This window comes from Equus quagga, chromosome 4 (assembly GCF_021613505.1).
Source record: "Equus quagga isolate Etosha38 chromosome 4, UCLA_HA_Equagga_1.0, whole genome shotgun sequence".
NCBI classification, from domain to species: Eukaryota; Metazoa; Chordata; class Mammalia; order Perissodactyla; family Equidae; genus Equus; species Equus quagga.
In genome coordinates this window covers 75,165,992-75,181,895 of record NC_060270.1, presented here as the reverse complement: position 1 = coordinate 75,181,895, position 15,904 = coordinate 75,165,992, and the positions used below count along the sequence as shown (strand labels likewise).

At 34.2% G+C, this 15,904-nt stretch overlaps 1 protein-coding gene across 1 annotated transcript in view; it reads left to right on the top strand.

Annotated features, from left to right (window-relative positions):
- DPP10 (dipeptidyl peptidase like 10) overlaps positions 1-15,904 on the top strand; it is a 610,898-nt gene that overhangs the window by 545,993 nt on the left and 49,001 nt on the right. The window contains exons 14-15 of the mRNA XM_046659152.1: positions 12,369-12,460; positions 12,870-12,917. Coding sequence (XP_046515108.1) covers positions 12,369-12,460; positions 12,870-12,917 — 140 coding nt within the window. The remainder of the gene's footprint in view (positions 1-12,368; positions 12,461-12,869; positions 12,918-15,904) is intronic.

The following is a 15,904-nucleotide window of genomic DNA, read 5'->3' as shown; positions in this document are numbered from 1 at the left end:
GCAGTGCTGTGTCCACACCCAGGATGCGAACTTGTAGACCCCAGGCCACCAAAGCAGAATGTGTACACTTAAACTCTGTGCCACTGGGCCAGCCCCTCAAACCATTAAACTTTTTTAAGTTTGCTCTTTGATGAGAAAGATTGGCCAGGGGTTAACATTTGTTGCCAACCTTCCTCTTTTTTTTTCTCCCCCAAGCCCTTAGTACATAGTTGTATATCCTAGTTGTAGGTCATTCTAGTTCTTCTATGTGGGACAGCATGACTTGATGAGCAGTGTGTAGGTCCACGCCCAGGAGCCAAACTGACGAACCGTAGGCCACCAAAATGGAGTGTGCAAACTTAACCACTCAGCCATGGGCCAGCCCCTATACCATTAAAGTTTTGATTACTTCAGATATTTCTCCCTTGCTTTTCCCAGTACACTCCTTAGGTAGACTTCTATCTTCTTAATTCCTGTTTCTGGAACCATAATATCGTACATCCTACAATGAAGGCTGCGCTTAAGAGAAAGATTTTTGTCAAAAACATGACCATCTTTTTCTCTCAAATATGGCATAAACAGAGTTTTAATCATATTAAGTGGTTGGTGTGTCATCTTCCAAAACTGTTAAATGAAAAATTATGTATGTTGGTGAATCCATTCCCTTTCTCTATTCAGCAACACAAAGTTTTGCTCCTGAGAGCTGATGATTTCACTCCAAACAATTTTGAATGTCATTATTCATTACAAATACTGTAAAAAATAGCGTGCCCGCAATTCACAATTGTACCACCTAATCAACCCAATAAAATTTTTTCATTACATTTCACTGCTGTATCTGATTAGGACATTGTTTGAAAACAGTTAGTTCACCCTGTGTGATGAATCGACAGTAAATTAAAGCATGATACTTTTAAGTGCTACTATATTTCCCTTATTTAGAAGCTATACAATTAGAATTTAAATAAGAAATTTGAATGAACAGTGTGTAATCAGGTAAAAAGCATGTGTATCTTTAAACTTTTACTGATACCAATACATTCCCACTTTGTAAATAGAAATATAAAATTAATATTTAACTTTCTTGAGTAAAATACAATCTTCACCAAGTCAAGGAGAGATGTGTGATGTCTAATTCCAAAATAAAAGTGTTCTATCTGCACCCTAGATTTTCAGCCCTCCTTTGAGAATGAATGAAATCACTAGTTTTATTGCTGTTCATTCTAAAATTAAAAGTGAAATATGATCTCAATTTAAAGTATATTGCCATGTTGTCCTTGTGAAAAGTCCAGTATGGTTTCATATTTGTAATCAGTGTTCCTGGTCTACCAAGCTAATATAATAGCAACCATTTTCTTTCGCAGAAAGAAAGAATTATTACTGTGCAGTAAAAATGATTATTATTTCCTACTTTTTCAAATTACCTTGCCTGTGATTGCATTCCTGCTGGAGGTGGGTGGAAAACCAATTGAGGTACACACACCCCCTCATGAAACCTAGTCAGGTCCTCTGATATTTATTTTGAACTTACTATGTAGTCATCTACTGTATTCTAGTTGGTGTTGGGATTATTTACCTAGAGTCCAGATCAAACAATATACTCACTGCTATGATATTATCTGATATGTATTATTAGAAAATAGCTTAAGAATCATATAACTATAACTATATAACTATAAAAGGTAGTCTATGCTGTTATATATGAAAGGGGGTTCGACTTATTCCCCAGCCCAGATTTGCACTGGTAGATAGAAAGCAGGCAGGGCAATTATAGAAGTTTGAAGTAAAGTCCAAAGGTTGTGAGGTTGTTTTTATGGCTTCCAACAAGAGATCTTTTGCTTCTACACTTAGAAACCATAATATTTTGATCCCAGATTCATCATTAAAGTGAATAACGTGCAATTTTTATTTCTATGTACACTGTGTTCAAACGTTTTTCAAAGCGTTGAATTTTCACTCATGATAACTTTTAATGTGGCCTCTCTTCTGTCCTTAAAACATTCACACACATACACAAAACAAAATTCTTTGAAAAACAGAGAAAATATAATCAACTTAGAAATCTGTGAACAGAAAGCATCTCCAGATATGTACAAATATTGAGCAAAGTTTCTTTACTTTTTAATGTTTTGAGATTTTGTTCATCTTGAAATTGGGCATCAAAAAAATGCACTAAAACCTTGAAATCTTAATATCTTGTCTTTGGCTAAGTCAAAGCGGAAGCTGGAAATGAGTAAGGTGTACCATGCACTGGCCTGTGGGAATTTGGCAATAAAGTACGTGACTTCAGAAGACTGTGTCAGCCTTTAGGCTGTACCTGCCTCAAATCTCAAAAATTCAGTGTTGTCTTTGCATGTATACTTTTACTCAGCAAATGCTTGTAAAGTGCTATAATGCATCAGACAGTATACAATGAAGTTAAAATAAAGAAGTCATGTGCTTGCTATTGACTTTAAACAGCTAGAAGTCTAGAGAACTCACTTTAAGAATAAAGAATAGACTATTGAGGGAGCTGTCGAAATGCAGGTGTGTACTAATAAGACATTGAGGATTTTTTGAAGGAAGATTCTGATATCATATATATACAGTGGAGTATAGAATGACCTTTTGGTTTTTGCTTCCAGTAGCATGAGAAAGTGGATATTTTAATAAAACTCTCCTACATCAAAAACCCTAAATTGTAGATATATTTTATTTATTTTTTGAGGAAGATGAGCCCTGAGCTAACATCTGCTGCCCATCCTCATCTTTTTTTTTTTTTTTTTTGCTGAGGAAGACTGGCCCTGAGCTAACATCCGTGCCCATCTTCCTCTACTTTACATGTATGACACCTGCCACAGCATGGCTTGCCAAGTGGTGCCGTGTCCTCACCTGGATCCACATTGGCGAACCTAGGGCTGCCAAAGTGGAATGTGCAAACTTAACTGCTGTGCCACTGGGCCAGCCCCTAAATTCTGGATATATTTATACCAAAAACGCATTTGAAGTGTTAGTCAGCTAATGGCTTATATTCTCTGAAAACAATACAATTGAATTAGAAATGAGTAACAGCAATTATAACTCAAACAGTCATACAATTGGAAATAAAATATAATTTCTACATTATTCATGGGTTCAATAAGAAATATATGTATATGTACATCTAATGTTAATAGTTAAAAAATAACATAATAAATTCCAATTTAGAAATAGGACGTGAGAAACGCAATAGTAGAATTTAATGAACTAGAAAGCAAAAATAGAATAAGGAGATTTAGCAAAATAAATAATTGGTTCTTTGGAAAAAATAATTAAATCTGTACTGTCTATAAAGGTTAATTTAAAAAGTGGGAAGGCTCCAAAGTGTAAGTAATGGGAAGGAGGCATAATTGCAGATTTAAAAAGTATTTTAAAATATCGTGAATAACTGATGTCAACAAATTTGAAAACTTGAGTGAAATGGATAAATTCTGAAAAAAAAGCCCAAATCTTATTTAAGAATCAGAAAATCTGAATTGCCCGTAATATTAAGGAAAAAGAATCCGTGCTTTAAAATTTCTTTGCATCCGGCACAAGTGGTTTTTAAAGGTGAGCTCTACCAAATATTCAAGAAGTACACATGATTTCATAGAAACACATTGAGAAAAGAGAAAAAGACAGAATATTTTCTAATACATTTTATAATACAGCTATCATCTTGTAACCAAAACCAAATAAAGACTTTATGAGAAATGACCGTCACGGTTTAGTTATAAACTCCTAAACCAAATATTGGCAAATCGAATTTTTCAACCGATTAAAAAGCTTACTAAATAATTTTTCACACAGTAATGGTAAATTTTCTTACAATTTAAATATCTGTAGTCACCACCTTTTCATCTACATGAACACAATTATAATCATCTTAAACGATGCAGAAACAAGACCCAATAAATTCAACAAAATCCGTATTCCAAAACCTTAGAAATTTAGGAATAAAGGGAACCTCTTTAAGCTAATAAAGGCATTCACCAAAAGTTTAGGAAATATAGCATAATCTATAATGGGATATTAGTTACATTCCTTTTAAAAATTGGCACTGAGACAAGGAATCAAAATGAAGTAGCTTGAATATGCACAAAACCAGACAAGACAGTTTTAAAAAATGACCACCTAAGAAAGAGAGAAAAATAACTTGATAGGGAGAGGTATGTCTTGGAATATTGCTGGTAAAAGGAAAGATGGAAACTAGCGATAGAAATTAAGAACTCTACAGAAACAAAAAGCTTATTAGCTATCAGAATACACGGATCCACTCTCAATGGTGCCACCTTAGGGTGCTTCCTTGGGTACTAAATAGTTCTTAGGGAACTAGTACTAGTGCTCCTTAGGGACACTGCTCCTTAGGGGACTAGTAATAGAAATCTAGTGAGTTACCTAATCTCTCACCACTCTTATGCATCTATATCCTGGCCAATCCCAGATATTTATAAAGAACAAAATTTGGCTGGCAATAGACATACAAAATTACTGTATGAGGAAAACAGAAAGTATAATAAAAATTTCTGGGCCAGCCCTGGTGGCCTAGTGGTTAAGTTTGGCACACTCCACTTCAGCAGCCTAGGCTCAGTTCCTAGGTGCAGACCTGCACCACTTGTCAGTGTTCACGCTGTGGTGACAGCTGACATACAAAAAGAGGAAGATTGGCAACAGATTTTAGCTCAGGATGAATCTTCCTCAGCATAAAAAAATATATATACATAAATTAACTATTCATAGTAAAGACATATCAAAATTATATGTAATAAACATATATAATATATAAATATATTAATTAATAATATATATTAAATATATATTTAATAAATATATTTTAAACATGTATTTTAAATAAATAACCACATGTGTGCGTGTGAGTGTGTGAGTGCTTCTGCAACCTCAGCCTAGGTCACGTTGGCCCTCAAAGTGTGCCGTTGAAGCAGAAACACTGCTTCTGGAAACTTTGAGTTGGCCTGTCCCAGGCTGTCTTTTCTCTGGCTGTCTCTATCTGACTGTCTTTAGCTTTTTCTTTTCTGATTGTCTCAGCCCCTCTGGTTGTTTCTGGCAGCCTCTGGCTGTCTCTTTCCGAGTGTCTCTCTCCCTCTGTCTCTTTTCTGCCAGTTTTTTTTTTTTAAAGATTTTATTTTTTTTTCCTTTTTCTCCCCAAAGCCCCCCAGTACATAGTTGTATATTCTTCGTTGTGGGTCCTTCTAGTTGTGGCATGTGGGATGCTGCCTCAGCGTGGCTTGATGAGTAGTGCCATGTCCGTGCCCAGGATTCGAACCAATGAAACACTGGGCTGCCTGCAGCGGAGCACGTGAACTTAACCACTCGGCCACAGGGCCAGCCCCTGCCTGTTTTTATCCAACTATTTCCTCCTGTCTCCTTTCTTACTGTCCCTGATCCTCCAGCAGTCTTCTGACTCCGGGTTCATTGGAAACATGATGAAGATACTCCTCCCCCCAAAATAACCATGCTGCAGAGGAATACTGTAAAAACAATGCTCCAAAAAGAATTAAATATTATTAAATAAGCATTTGTAGATATAAAATTATCAAATAAGAAATTCAAAACTTAGAAAAGGCCTTATAAAGTAGAAAGAAAAGTTTTAAACCAAAAAGTGACAGATTTCAGGAAGGAAATTGAAAAAATAATACAAAATAATACCAGAAATAAACTAATCGAAAGATGACCAAGGGTAAAGAGATATGGCTGAAAATATGCTAATGGGTATCAAGAAGAAAAATGAAAACAGTCAATGGAAAGAAGTAAAATAAAGAAGTAGAATGGATCAGAGTTAACAGTTAAGTAAGACAAGGAAATAAGAATCACCTGATATTTAATTGAAGGTCTTAGAAAAAGCAAAACAACGGAAGAGAAACGACATTTAAAGCAATAATCCAAGAACAAACCAGAAAAACAAAAATGTTCTAGAAACAAAAGATACCTTTGGGTGCTGGTAAGAACATAAAGTTATTAATCTAAAGATAGCATGTAAAACAAAATAAAAACCTAGCACCAGATTTCAAAACACTACAAAAAATTATTAAAAACTACCTACAAAAAAACCTCATTGACCATAATATCCATAAGAAATACGTAAAATACGATAGAGTTTTTAAAAAAGTATCAGTCATGCCAATAGATGTAAACCGTCTTAACTTATGTACTAAAATTTAAAAAAGGAGTTTTCAGATTGGCTCTTGAAACAGACCTGATTCAAGCTTTTATGTGAAATACACATCTAAAATAAGTTGATTTCTCTCTGAATACCAGACAAGAAGAGTTTTCATGCCCCAAAGCATTAAGAAGACTAAGAGAAGATCCTTCATAATGCTCAAGGTCACAAATCACGAGGAAGATATAAAATTTAAAAATGTCTATACCCATGCCCCAAAGAGTGCAGTAGGCACCTTCATAAAGCAGAAATGCACAGAAGCTACTTATATGTAGTAACCTTATTGTACTATTCTCCATCCAAACTAAATCAAATCGACAGAAAATTAAGTAAGGCGATAGATAGATGGATAGATAGATAAATTATATGTGTGTGTGTGTATATATATATATATATATATATATATAAGTTTGAACACACTCAAATAAGAGATAATATGAATATGCAATACTGACAAAAGTTGAACATACATTAGGTCATTAAAAAGCTCAATAAGGTCTACAAATTAGAAATTATATAAAACCATGTTATAATCACAATGTAATAAGCCTAGAAGTCAATAATACATTTTAATGGGTTTTTCAACTAGAAATTTTTAAAAAGTAAATCCAGTTAAACAATTCTTTGGAGAATTCAAATCAAAATTGCAAAATTTATAAAATAATAATTATAATAATAAGAAGAATTACAACAGTTTACATCAGAATCAGTTGTTAGAATAAAAGCCATAGCTCTACCAACTTACAAAAATGAAAATGGAGGAATGAAATGAGTTGAATTCTCAATTCATGTAGAAAATTATCAGCAAAATGCAACATAAACCAGAAAAATGGAAATAACTAAATTTGAAGCAAAATGAAGTAGGTTATAAGCAGAAAAATGTAGAAGTAATAAATAAAAAAAGTAATGCTTACCCTTTGAAAACACACAGACTCACACACAAATACACACACACCACACACACAAACATGACAAAGAACAAGCTCATTCAATCAAAGAGAAAGAGGGAAAAAGCAAACTTATACAAAATTAGAAATGGCTAGTGGGAAATAAAAGACATTTTAATAAATCATGAGAGTATTTTGCAGAACTCTATGCCAATTAATTTGAAAATTTAGATGAAATGAACAATTTCATGAGGAAATACACTTAGCCAAAACTGTCCGAGGAGAGATAGAGAGCTTAACTAACTAATGACATAGAAGAAATGGAATGTTATCAAAGAACTGCACCACAGATGAGCACCAAGTTCACGTAATTTCATAGGAGAATCTTACCAGACTTTCAGAGGTAATGCCAATGCAATTTAAATTGTTCTACCGAATGGGTTTTGTTTACAGTTGCTGTAAAAGCCTTTTATAAAATTTAATGCCAACTCCTGGTTTAAAAAAATATATGGAATTGCTGGATAATTTCTTAACATGATAAAACATACACACCTTAGCCCAAAAGCCAATCTAGTGGCACTTCCATTAAGGTCAGGAACAAGGAAGGATGCACGCTATCTCCATTACTGCGTATTATTGCTTTGCAGGTATTATTTAATGTTAACCAGAAAAGAATAAACAACCAGCCATAACATTTGGAAAAGTACTCAGTGAGACAGCAGGATAGATATTTAGCATGCAGAAATCATTAACATTTTCATATATGCAAACATTAACCATTTAGAAGGTATAATGGAAGAAAAAACCCCTTAAGACAATAACAACAAAATATAAAATCCTTGGTAATTTGTATGAAAATTGAATATATATGAAATGAAATCTACAAAACCTATATGAAGACAATGTTAAAACATTCCTGAAAGACATGAAGAAGACTTGAACACATGGAATGATTGAAGATCATAAAGAGGTCAGTATTAATTACAAACTTAGTATTGTCCCAATAAGAAATTCAAGTTTTTATTTACTTGAACTAGATATGCTTATTTTTAAAGTTCTTTTGGAAAAATAAACATGTAGTAATATCTAGGGAAATCCTGAAAAAAGAACAATGAGCTGGGATGAGTGCTAAATAATATAAATGTTAAAAAAATCTATAACTAAAAATGTGTGATATTGAGACATGAATTAACAAATACTAATGGAACAGCATAGACAATACAGGAATAGACGCAGGTACATGTGGAAATTTAATATATAATAAAGATGACATTTCAAACAACTGTAAAAAATGGAAATTTTTTATAAAATAATTTTGGGAAAACTGAATAACCATTAGGAAAAAGATAAAAGTAATTCCTTATTACCACTGTAACCTTAAAATGATCAGAGCTCTAACTTTAAAAAATAAAATCTTACATATACTAGGACAAAGCATCGCCAAATTCTTTGTAACCTTAGTTTGAGGAAACCCTTTAAACTATGCATCAATACCCAGAAACGATATAAATATATGTTGGCAAATTGATTATATAAAGATTAGAAAAAAATTGGGGGGAGCATAGTACAACCAATGTCAATATGAAAGGACAAACTAGGAGAACATATTTGCAGCTTATATCACACATAAATGGATATAAAAACATAACGTTTAAAAATAAAAGAATACAAAAATATCTGATAGAGAAAAACATTAACAGAGAGTCCAATAAAACAATTATGCAAATGGCATAATATATATATATATATATATAAATATAAAGACGCTCAGCTTTTCTTGTAAGAGAAATGCAAAATGACATTACACAATACACATGTCACAAATTGAGTTTCACAGGAAGCCAACTATGAAATGATTTAGCTGCAGGACAACTATTCCAGAGGAGATCAACAACTTTGGAAAGGAGGGGAAGGAAGGAAGATGGGGCAGAAGAATTTGAGCTGCAATGCCATCTGACCCCACAGAGAGTTCTGGACTGGGGTGGCCCTTCAGAGAAGTCCCAAGTTAGTGCAAGAGGCCTGGGCTTCTATACTACAATATTGACAATCCTTGGACGGGGGTTACCTCTGAAAAGAGATATGATTTTGGGTGAGGACATTTTCTTCAGTCCAGGCAATCCCCAAAGAAGACTGACAGCTGAGGGCCTTCCAGCTGCCCTTCTAGCCACTGGTGAAGTAGGTCCTTCCTTCCAGAAGGGAGTTCTGGTTGGCATATCACAGTGTCTACCTAAGCATCATTTCTCACCTACCAGACTGGCAAAAATTCAAACACTGGACAACATATTCTGTAATATGTCCATGGGAAAATGGGCACCCTATACATTGCTGGTAGATGTGCAAAACAACACTCTCCTTATGGAGGAATATATCCTGAAGATATTTCCCTACATGTTAAACAACAAACATATACACAGGGTTAATCGCTGCAGCATTATTTGAGAAGTTCATCATTGGAGGCTCCTTGAATGAATTATGGGGGAAATATGTAATAATAAAAAAGATGGAAGAAGATCTATAACAATGGATATAAAGCATGTCTCACATACCCTCTAATTTATATATATAAAATATTAATATTTTTAGTTATAAAAATTTCCCCCTAGAAAAGAAGAAAAAATAAGAACCTAATGAAAAAATTTTTCTAGATGTGGTGAGTGAAAATGGGATGAGACCAAGACTTTTCTTAGTTGTATACATTCATATATATAGAATATTTTTGAGCCATGTACATATTTTTAAAAGATTCAAAAAAAAGAATGAGGACATCGAAGGCTAAATTGAAATATTGAGAGGCAAATGCACCTAAAAGTAAATCAAACTGATACAAATTTTAATTCAAGATATTACAAAGAGCATACACATTTATACATACACATGCACACACACATCAAGAACATATAGAAATCGATCTATCTATCTATCTATCGATCTATCTATCTATGTATCTATCTATCTATCTCCTCTGAAAAGGGCCAGAACTCATAACATTAGAGTAGCAATGAGCACATCTAACCTCAGATACTGATATCTAAACACCATAATCCAGTAGAAAAATGTCCTTAAAGAAATGATTGATTACAGATATGGGACAGAGGAAGTAAAATGACCTTAAAACATCTTATTGTGCAGAAAAGAAGGAAGCACTCAAAGACTAATGTAATCACATCCGAAGAATAGAGAGGTTGGCTTGAAGGGGTTCTCACTAACCAAAATCTGACAATTTCAGCATCATAAAGAATAACAACGAATGGAATGTAACATATTGGATTAAAAATGTTTAAGTCTACTGTAATACAAGGAGGAGGCGGAGAAAGAGTGAACACGTGAGGGGAAAAATTAGGAGAAGTTCTTTTACAGAAGAATGCCACCTAATAAATATAGAAGGGATGTAACAATTAGAAAATCACTTTGAAATGTTAATTTATTCAGGGAAAGGTCATGAATGGGTGCCAAAACTACTGAGTGAAAAGTTCGTGGAGAAAAAGTTATTCACATATTGTGCAAGTCTCATCCCACTTTTGATTACAAGGCATAACGCACTTTTACAATCAACATATCTCACAGTTACCATGTAAACAGCACTGTCATGCGTGGGAAGATGTGAAATGATGTGCTTCTTATATGAAGCAAAGGAGGTATCCAATATCACCTCCATGATATTCTTCCCCAAAAGGTCAGCCTAAATTAAATCATAAGATAACAATCAGATAAATCCAAAATGCTTGACATTCTATAAGAACACTGGACCAAGAGTTTTCAAAATGGTTAATATCACAGAAATCAAAAAAGATAGGATAGGGCCAGTCCTGGTGGCCTAGTGGTTAGGTTCAGCCAGTGTGCTCCACTTTAGTGACCTGGGCCCAGTTCCTGGGAGTGGACCTACACCACTCTGTTAGGGGCCATGCTGTGCTGGTGGCCAACGTACTAAAAAGTAGAGGAAGATTGACACTGACGTTAGTTCAGGGCGAATCTTCCTCAACTAAAAAAAGATAGGATAACTGTTTCACTTTAAAAGAGACTAAAGACATGACAACCCAATGCAATATGTAAACCTGATTGGGTTCTGTATTTTAAAAATGTATAGGAACTATGTAATACATATATATATATATTTATAGAGAGAGAGAAAGTTACTTGGGGCAGTTGTGGAAATTAGAGTATAGGCTATATATTTAGATGATATTAATGTTAATATTCATAGGTGTGGTGTGCTATTTGCTCATATGAGAAAGTATTGTTAATCTCGAGAGAGGTATATTGAGGAATTCAGGGCTGAAACAGCCTGATGTTTGTAACTTACTTGCAAATGATTCATCAAACAAAAAATTGGCAAGGGCAAATATTCAAAAGTTGACATTTGAAATGTTGAATTCAGGTAAAGATTGTATGGGCATTCATTGTACTATTCATTCAACCTTTTTGTAGTTTGGACATTTTCTCAATAAAAAGAAAATGAATGAGATACAATTTCATACTTATTAGTTTGACAAAACATTGGGTACTCTGATGATATCAGCTGTTGCTGAGGAAGTGGGAAAGATGTGGAACAAAAGAAATTCTCATATTGCTAATAGACTATAAATTGGGACAACCTAGGAAAGTAATTTATCACTATCTAGTTAAGTAGAATACATGCATATCCTCTGACCAAGCAAACCCACTTCTTGATGTTCTCTCAAAAAGACACTCCCATGTGTATCAGGAGACATTAATAAGGCTGTTCACAGGCAACACGTTTTTAAGAGCAAAAATTTGGAAACAACTCAAATGTCAAAAAAACATAAATTATTCTCCATTCATTTAATAAAATGCCATTTAGCAGTGAAAATAAACTATGGCTATGAGCATCAACATGGATTAATCTCAGAAATAAATTATTGAGAGAAAATAGCAAATCTTATAGTAATGCACATACTACAAAGGTTAAAAATATATAACAGTGTTTCTTCAGAATAAAATGTATTCTGAAGTGTTTTATTTAAAGCTGCCCAAGCTGCGCAGCTGTCAATTATTTACATGAAAGTTATCAACGTCCTATCTCTGTGCCAAATGCCAAGATGGCTTCCTATGTCAAGGAGATGCACAGGTGATGCTCACCTAGAGAGATTTTTCTGAATGATTTTCCTACAGCACAGGAATAAAGACATCATCCTACCTAGATCTATGCTTATGTGAATGTATGTGCATTCTTGAAACTGAAAATGAGAAACCCAATGTCAGCTGAGAATTAAAAAATTAAAAGTGACACTGGCAGTTAGTACTTTGGTGTTGACTGGAGAGATGCTGTTTAAATAAAAAGAAAATCAATATTTTCTATTTCTTTGCAGAGTAAAAGTGAGCAAATTACTGTGCGGCATCTGACATCAGGAAACTGGGAAGTGATAAAGATCTTGGCATACGATGAAGCGACGCAAAAAATGTGAGCATTTTTTGTTCTCTAGTCAGATTGGAAGTCAGCCTTGTCACTGCAATCTTTTCTGCCAGATTTATGTTTTGCTTACCACAGTCCTAGTCCAAACAACTTGGCCATGTGTAAAGAACAATCTTTTCTTTAAAGACTCTCCCTATATTTCACCTAGAGACACACTTAGACACACTTACTGAGACGCATGCGCACACACACAGAGTCAGAAAAATTGAGAGAGATCATGGAAAAATTCTGATGATATTTTAAGAAAAAAATATGTTTCCCAAATGGATCAAAATCTTGTGATTAATTAATAGAGCAGCTCTTGCCTGTTCTTTGACAGTTTGAAATTTAAGTGAAAACTCAGGGTGGCAAAAATTGATCTGTGCCTGATATTTTTGTTGTTTTCTTGCCCGAGCAGTTACTTTCTGAGCACGGAGACTTCTCCCAGAGGGAGGCAGCTGTACAGGTAAGCAATGTGCAAGGATCTCCCTACACAGGTTGATTTCTCAATGACTATCTACGCAGCACAATGTTGGGATGGCAAAGTCTGAAGTTTCATTTTTTACATGGCTAAGGGAGAGCCAACTGCGTATGACAAAACCTCACCCTCTTGGTCCAACCCCTTGGCTCTGGACCTTTGTGAGCCTGAAGGCTGGAACCAGAGTGAAGACCACCTTTCTGCTCCTCTCTTATTTCTTTTCTTTACTGCTTTTACAGACTCAAAATATCTTTTTTTCTGAAGCTTGCTTCTCTCAACTACCCACATCACAGGTATTTACATACTTTCCCTTGTGGCCTTTTTTTCTGCTAAGCCTCATTTTGAGTTTTCAGTGCATTAATATAGTGCCCATGCAATTTATTCCTGAACAAAATACAGCACTGCGAACACTTAGTAAAAGGGATAAAGCAGAAATTTCTCTTTCTCCCCTTATAGTTGTAAAATCCACTACTATTGTTAAGACAGGAATGCTCATTGCTTACTAAAATAAAGCAATGGATGGGGAATATTTTCATCTGACCAATTTTCCCAGTTGGAAAGTTATATTCACCAAAGGGGCTAAAGGCACAACTATTTGGTATTAAAATGTCTCCACTCAGAAAGCTTTCACCAGGACCTCACAAGAATGACTTTTATTTTTGTCTGGCAAGCCACTTACGGATTCTAGACTTTACATACACTTTCTAATTTTTATTTCACAGATCCATTTTTAAAGCGTCAAAACTGCCATGGCATATTCTCAGTGGAAATTCATGTTTGAAGAACTGTCACCACTGATTCTTACCAAGTACCCTAGACTCTCCTTTGAGAGTGAAAATGCGTGTTTAAAGTACCCTAACTCCCTCTGATTCCACCCACATGCTTATTTATCTATAAATTACTTTCATCTAAAGCAAGCGTCTCCTTTTTATCACCTCTTCCAATACAACATTTTCATGTTCTTTGTTTTTTCTCTTGGAGTCTGGAACTCATGTTCTCAATTCTAATGACTTCCAAAGGAAGAACAGCTGTTTATTTAAAGAGACTGATTCTAAGTTTGGTTCAGAGGTCTTGATTAAATTATTGGTCACTTTTTCCTTTTGATGACCTGAAACTTATTTCTCTTGAAACATATACTGTGATTGATATTTGCAGTTATCACAAATATTTTAGAGACATAGAAATAGTTGATCAATGTTTTATTTCTCTCATGTTGTAAGTCTTAAAGAAGAATGACAGTGTTGGAAGATTAGACTTGGCCCAGTACAGCCAATGGGGCTGCCTCAATCTCTCTTCCCTTTATTAACTAAAATGTGATTTGAATCACAATGACTTCTTAGATTTATTTGTGTGTTTAACTTATCTCTCTAGTGACTGAGGCAGAACAGTCAATATATCTATGACTTGTACGAGTGTAGCAGGCTGTGTTATAAAGAAAATTTAGTACCAATAAATTTCCCCTTAAATAGCTCATCAAATGCCAATTGGCTTGACTGTAAGATAATGTTAGTGTTAAACCCAGAAAACTCAATCATGTCTTGTCCAGGTCATAAAAATAATCGTTAGTTGACTTAATTTACAGGATTAGATACCTCTGCAGAGTCAGAACTGCTACTATATTCAGTGTTACAATTTTGCCTCAAAATTTGCATTTCTTTATTTCAGCAATTTCATAATCTAAATAATGAGGAAATACCAACATAAGTCTGTAGGAAACTTGGATCTGAAAAGTTATATGAAGGAGTAGAGAGACAAAAGTTTTAAGTTCTAGTTTTGTCACCAAAGAGCTGTGTGCAACTGGTACACATTCTTAGTCTTTCTTTGGTGATGGTTGCACGACATTCTAAATGTAATTAATGACATTGAACTATATACTTTAAAAATTATTAAAGTGGCAAATAGTATGTTTTATGTATACCACAACTTAAAAAAGAAATTTACACCACAATTTAAAAAAAAAAAATTGGGTATGATTACCTTGTAAGTTTCCACAAGGGTAAAACTGACTGAAGTGTTTAAGTACCAAGTATATATTAATTGCCTTGACTAGTAAAGGGAAATTTTGGATTTATATCAGCTCAAAATGTTTCAGATGTGAAATTTTGATGTTGTGAACTCTACTTCATATTTCTTCTCAATTGCTTCTGATGCCCACACCAACACTCCTGTTCCCATCCCCACGCCTGTAGCATCTTGCCCATCAAAATCAGCATGACTGTGATCCATTTACAAATGTATAGCCAAAATCATGTGTGGTTCCAAAATTAAATTGAGACTGTTTAGTCCAATCAGGTTTTATAAAATGTATCATCAACAGTGTTTTTATCTATCAGCATAATTTATGATTCATCTTTATTTATAAAATAAATGATTCTATATATGAAATTTAACCTTGGGTAAATATCTCAACACTTCTGACCTTAAGCACCGTTATTTGTAAAATAAAGAGATAATTGCTTTTCTTTTTACCTACGTTCTCAATATCTCAAAGTATATACAATCATTAACATTATATATATTATCATACAAAAATAACTTTTCTTGGAGCTGGCCCTATGGGCTAGTGGTTGAGTTCAGCGTGTTCAGCTTCAGTGGCCCAAGCTCAGTTCCTGCATGCAGACCTACACCACTCATCAGTGGCCACACTGTGGTGGCGACCCATATATAACATAGAGCAAAATTGGCACAGATGTTAGCTCGGGGTGAATCTTCCTCAGCAAATAATGATAATAATAATAATTTTTCTTTACCAAAAACTTCAGTGCAGATATTTAGTGAGAAAAATTTGGCCCTGATGCTAAATTCTAATGTTTAGAATGTTGAATTTAAGAAATCATGAGCTTGATTTTTTTATGTGACTTGTGAAAATATTTACTAGTTCTTTCTACTAATATTTTCTGAGGGTGACTTTATGATAGTCTCTGTGGGCAATTCCTTTTAAGACTTTACAAGGACTTTGTATATCTATAAAGAAA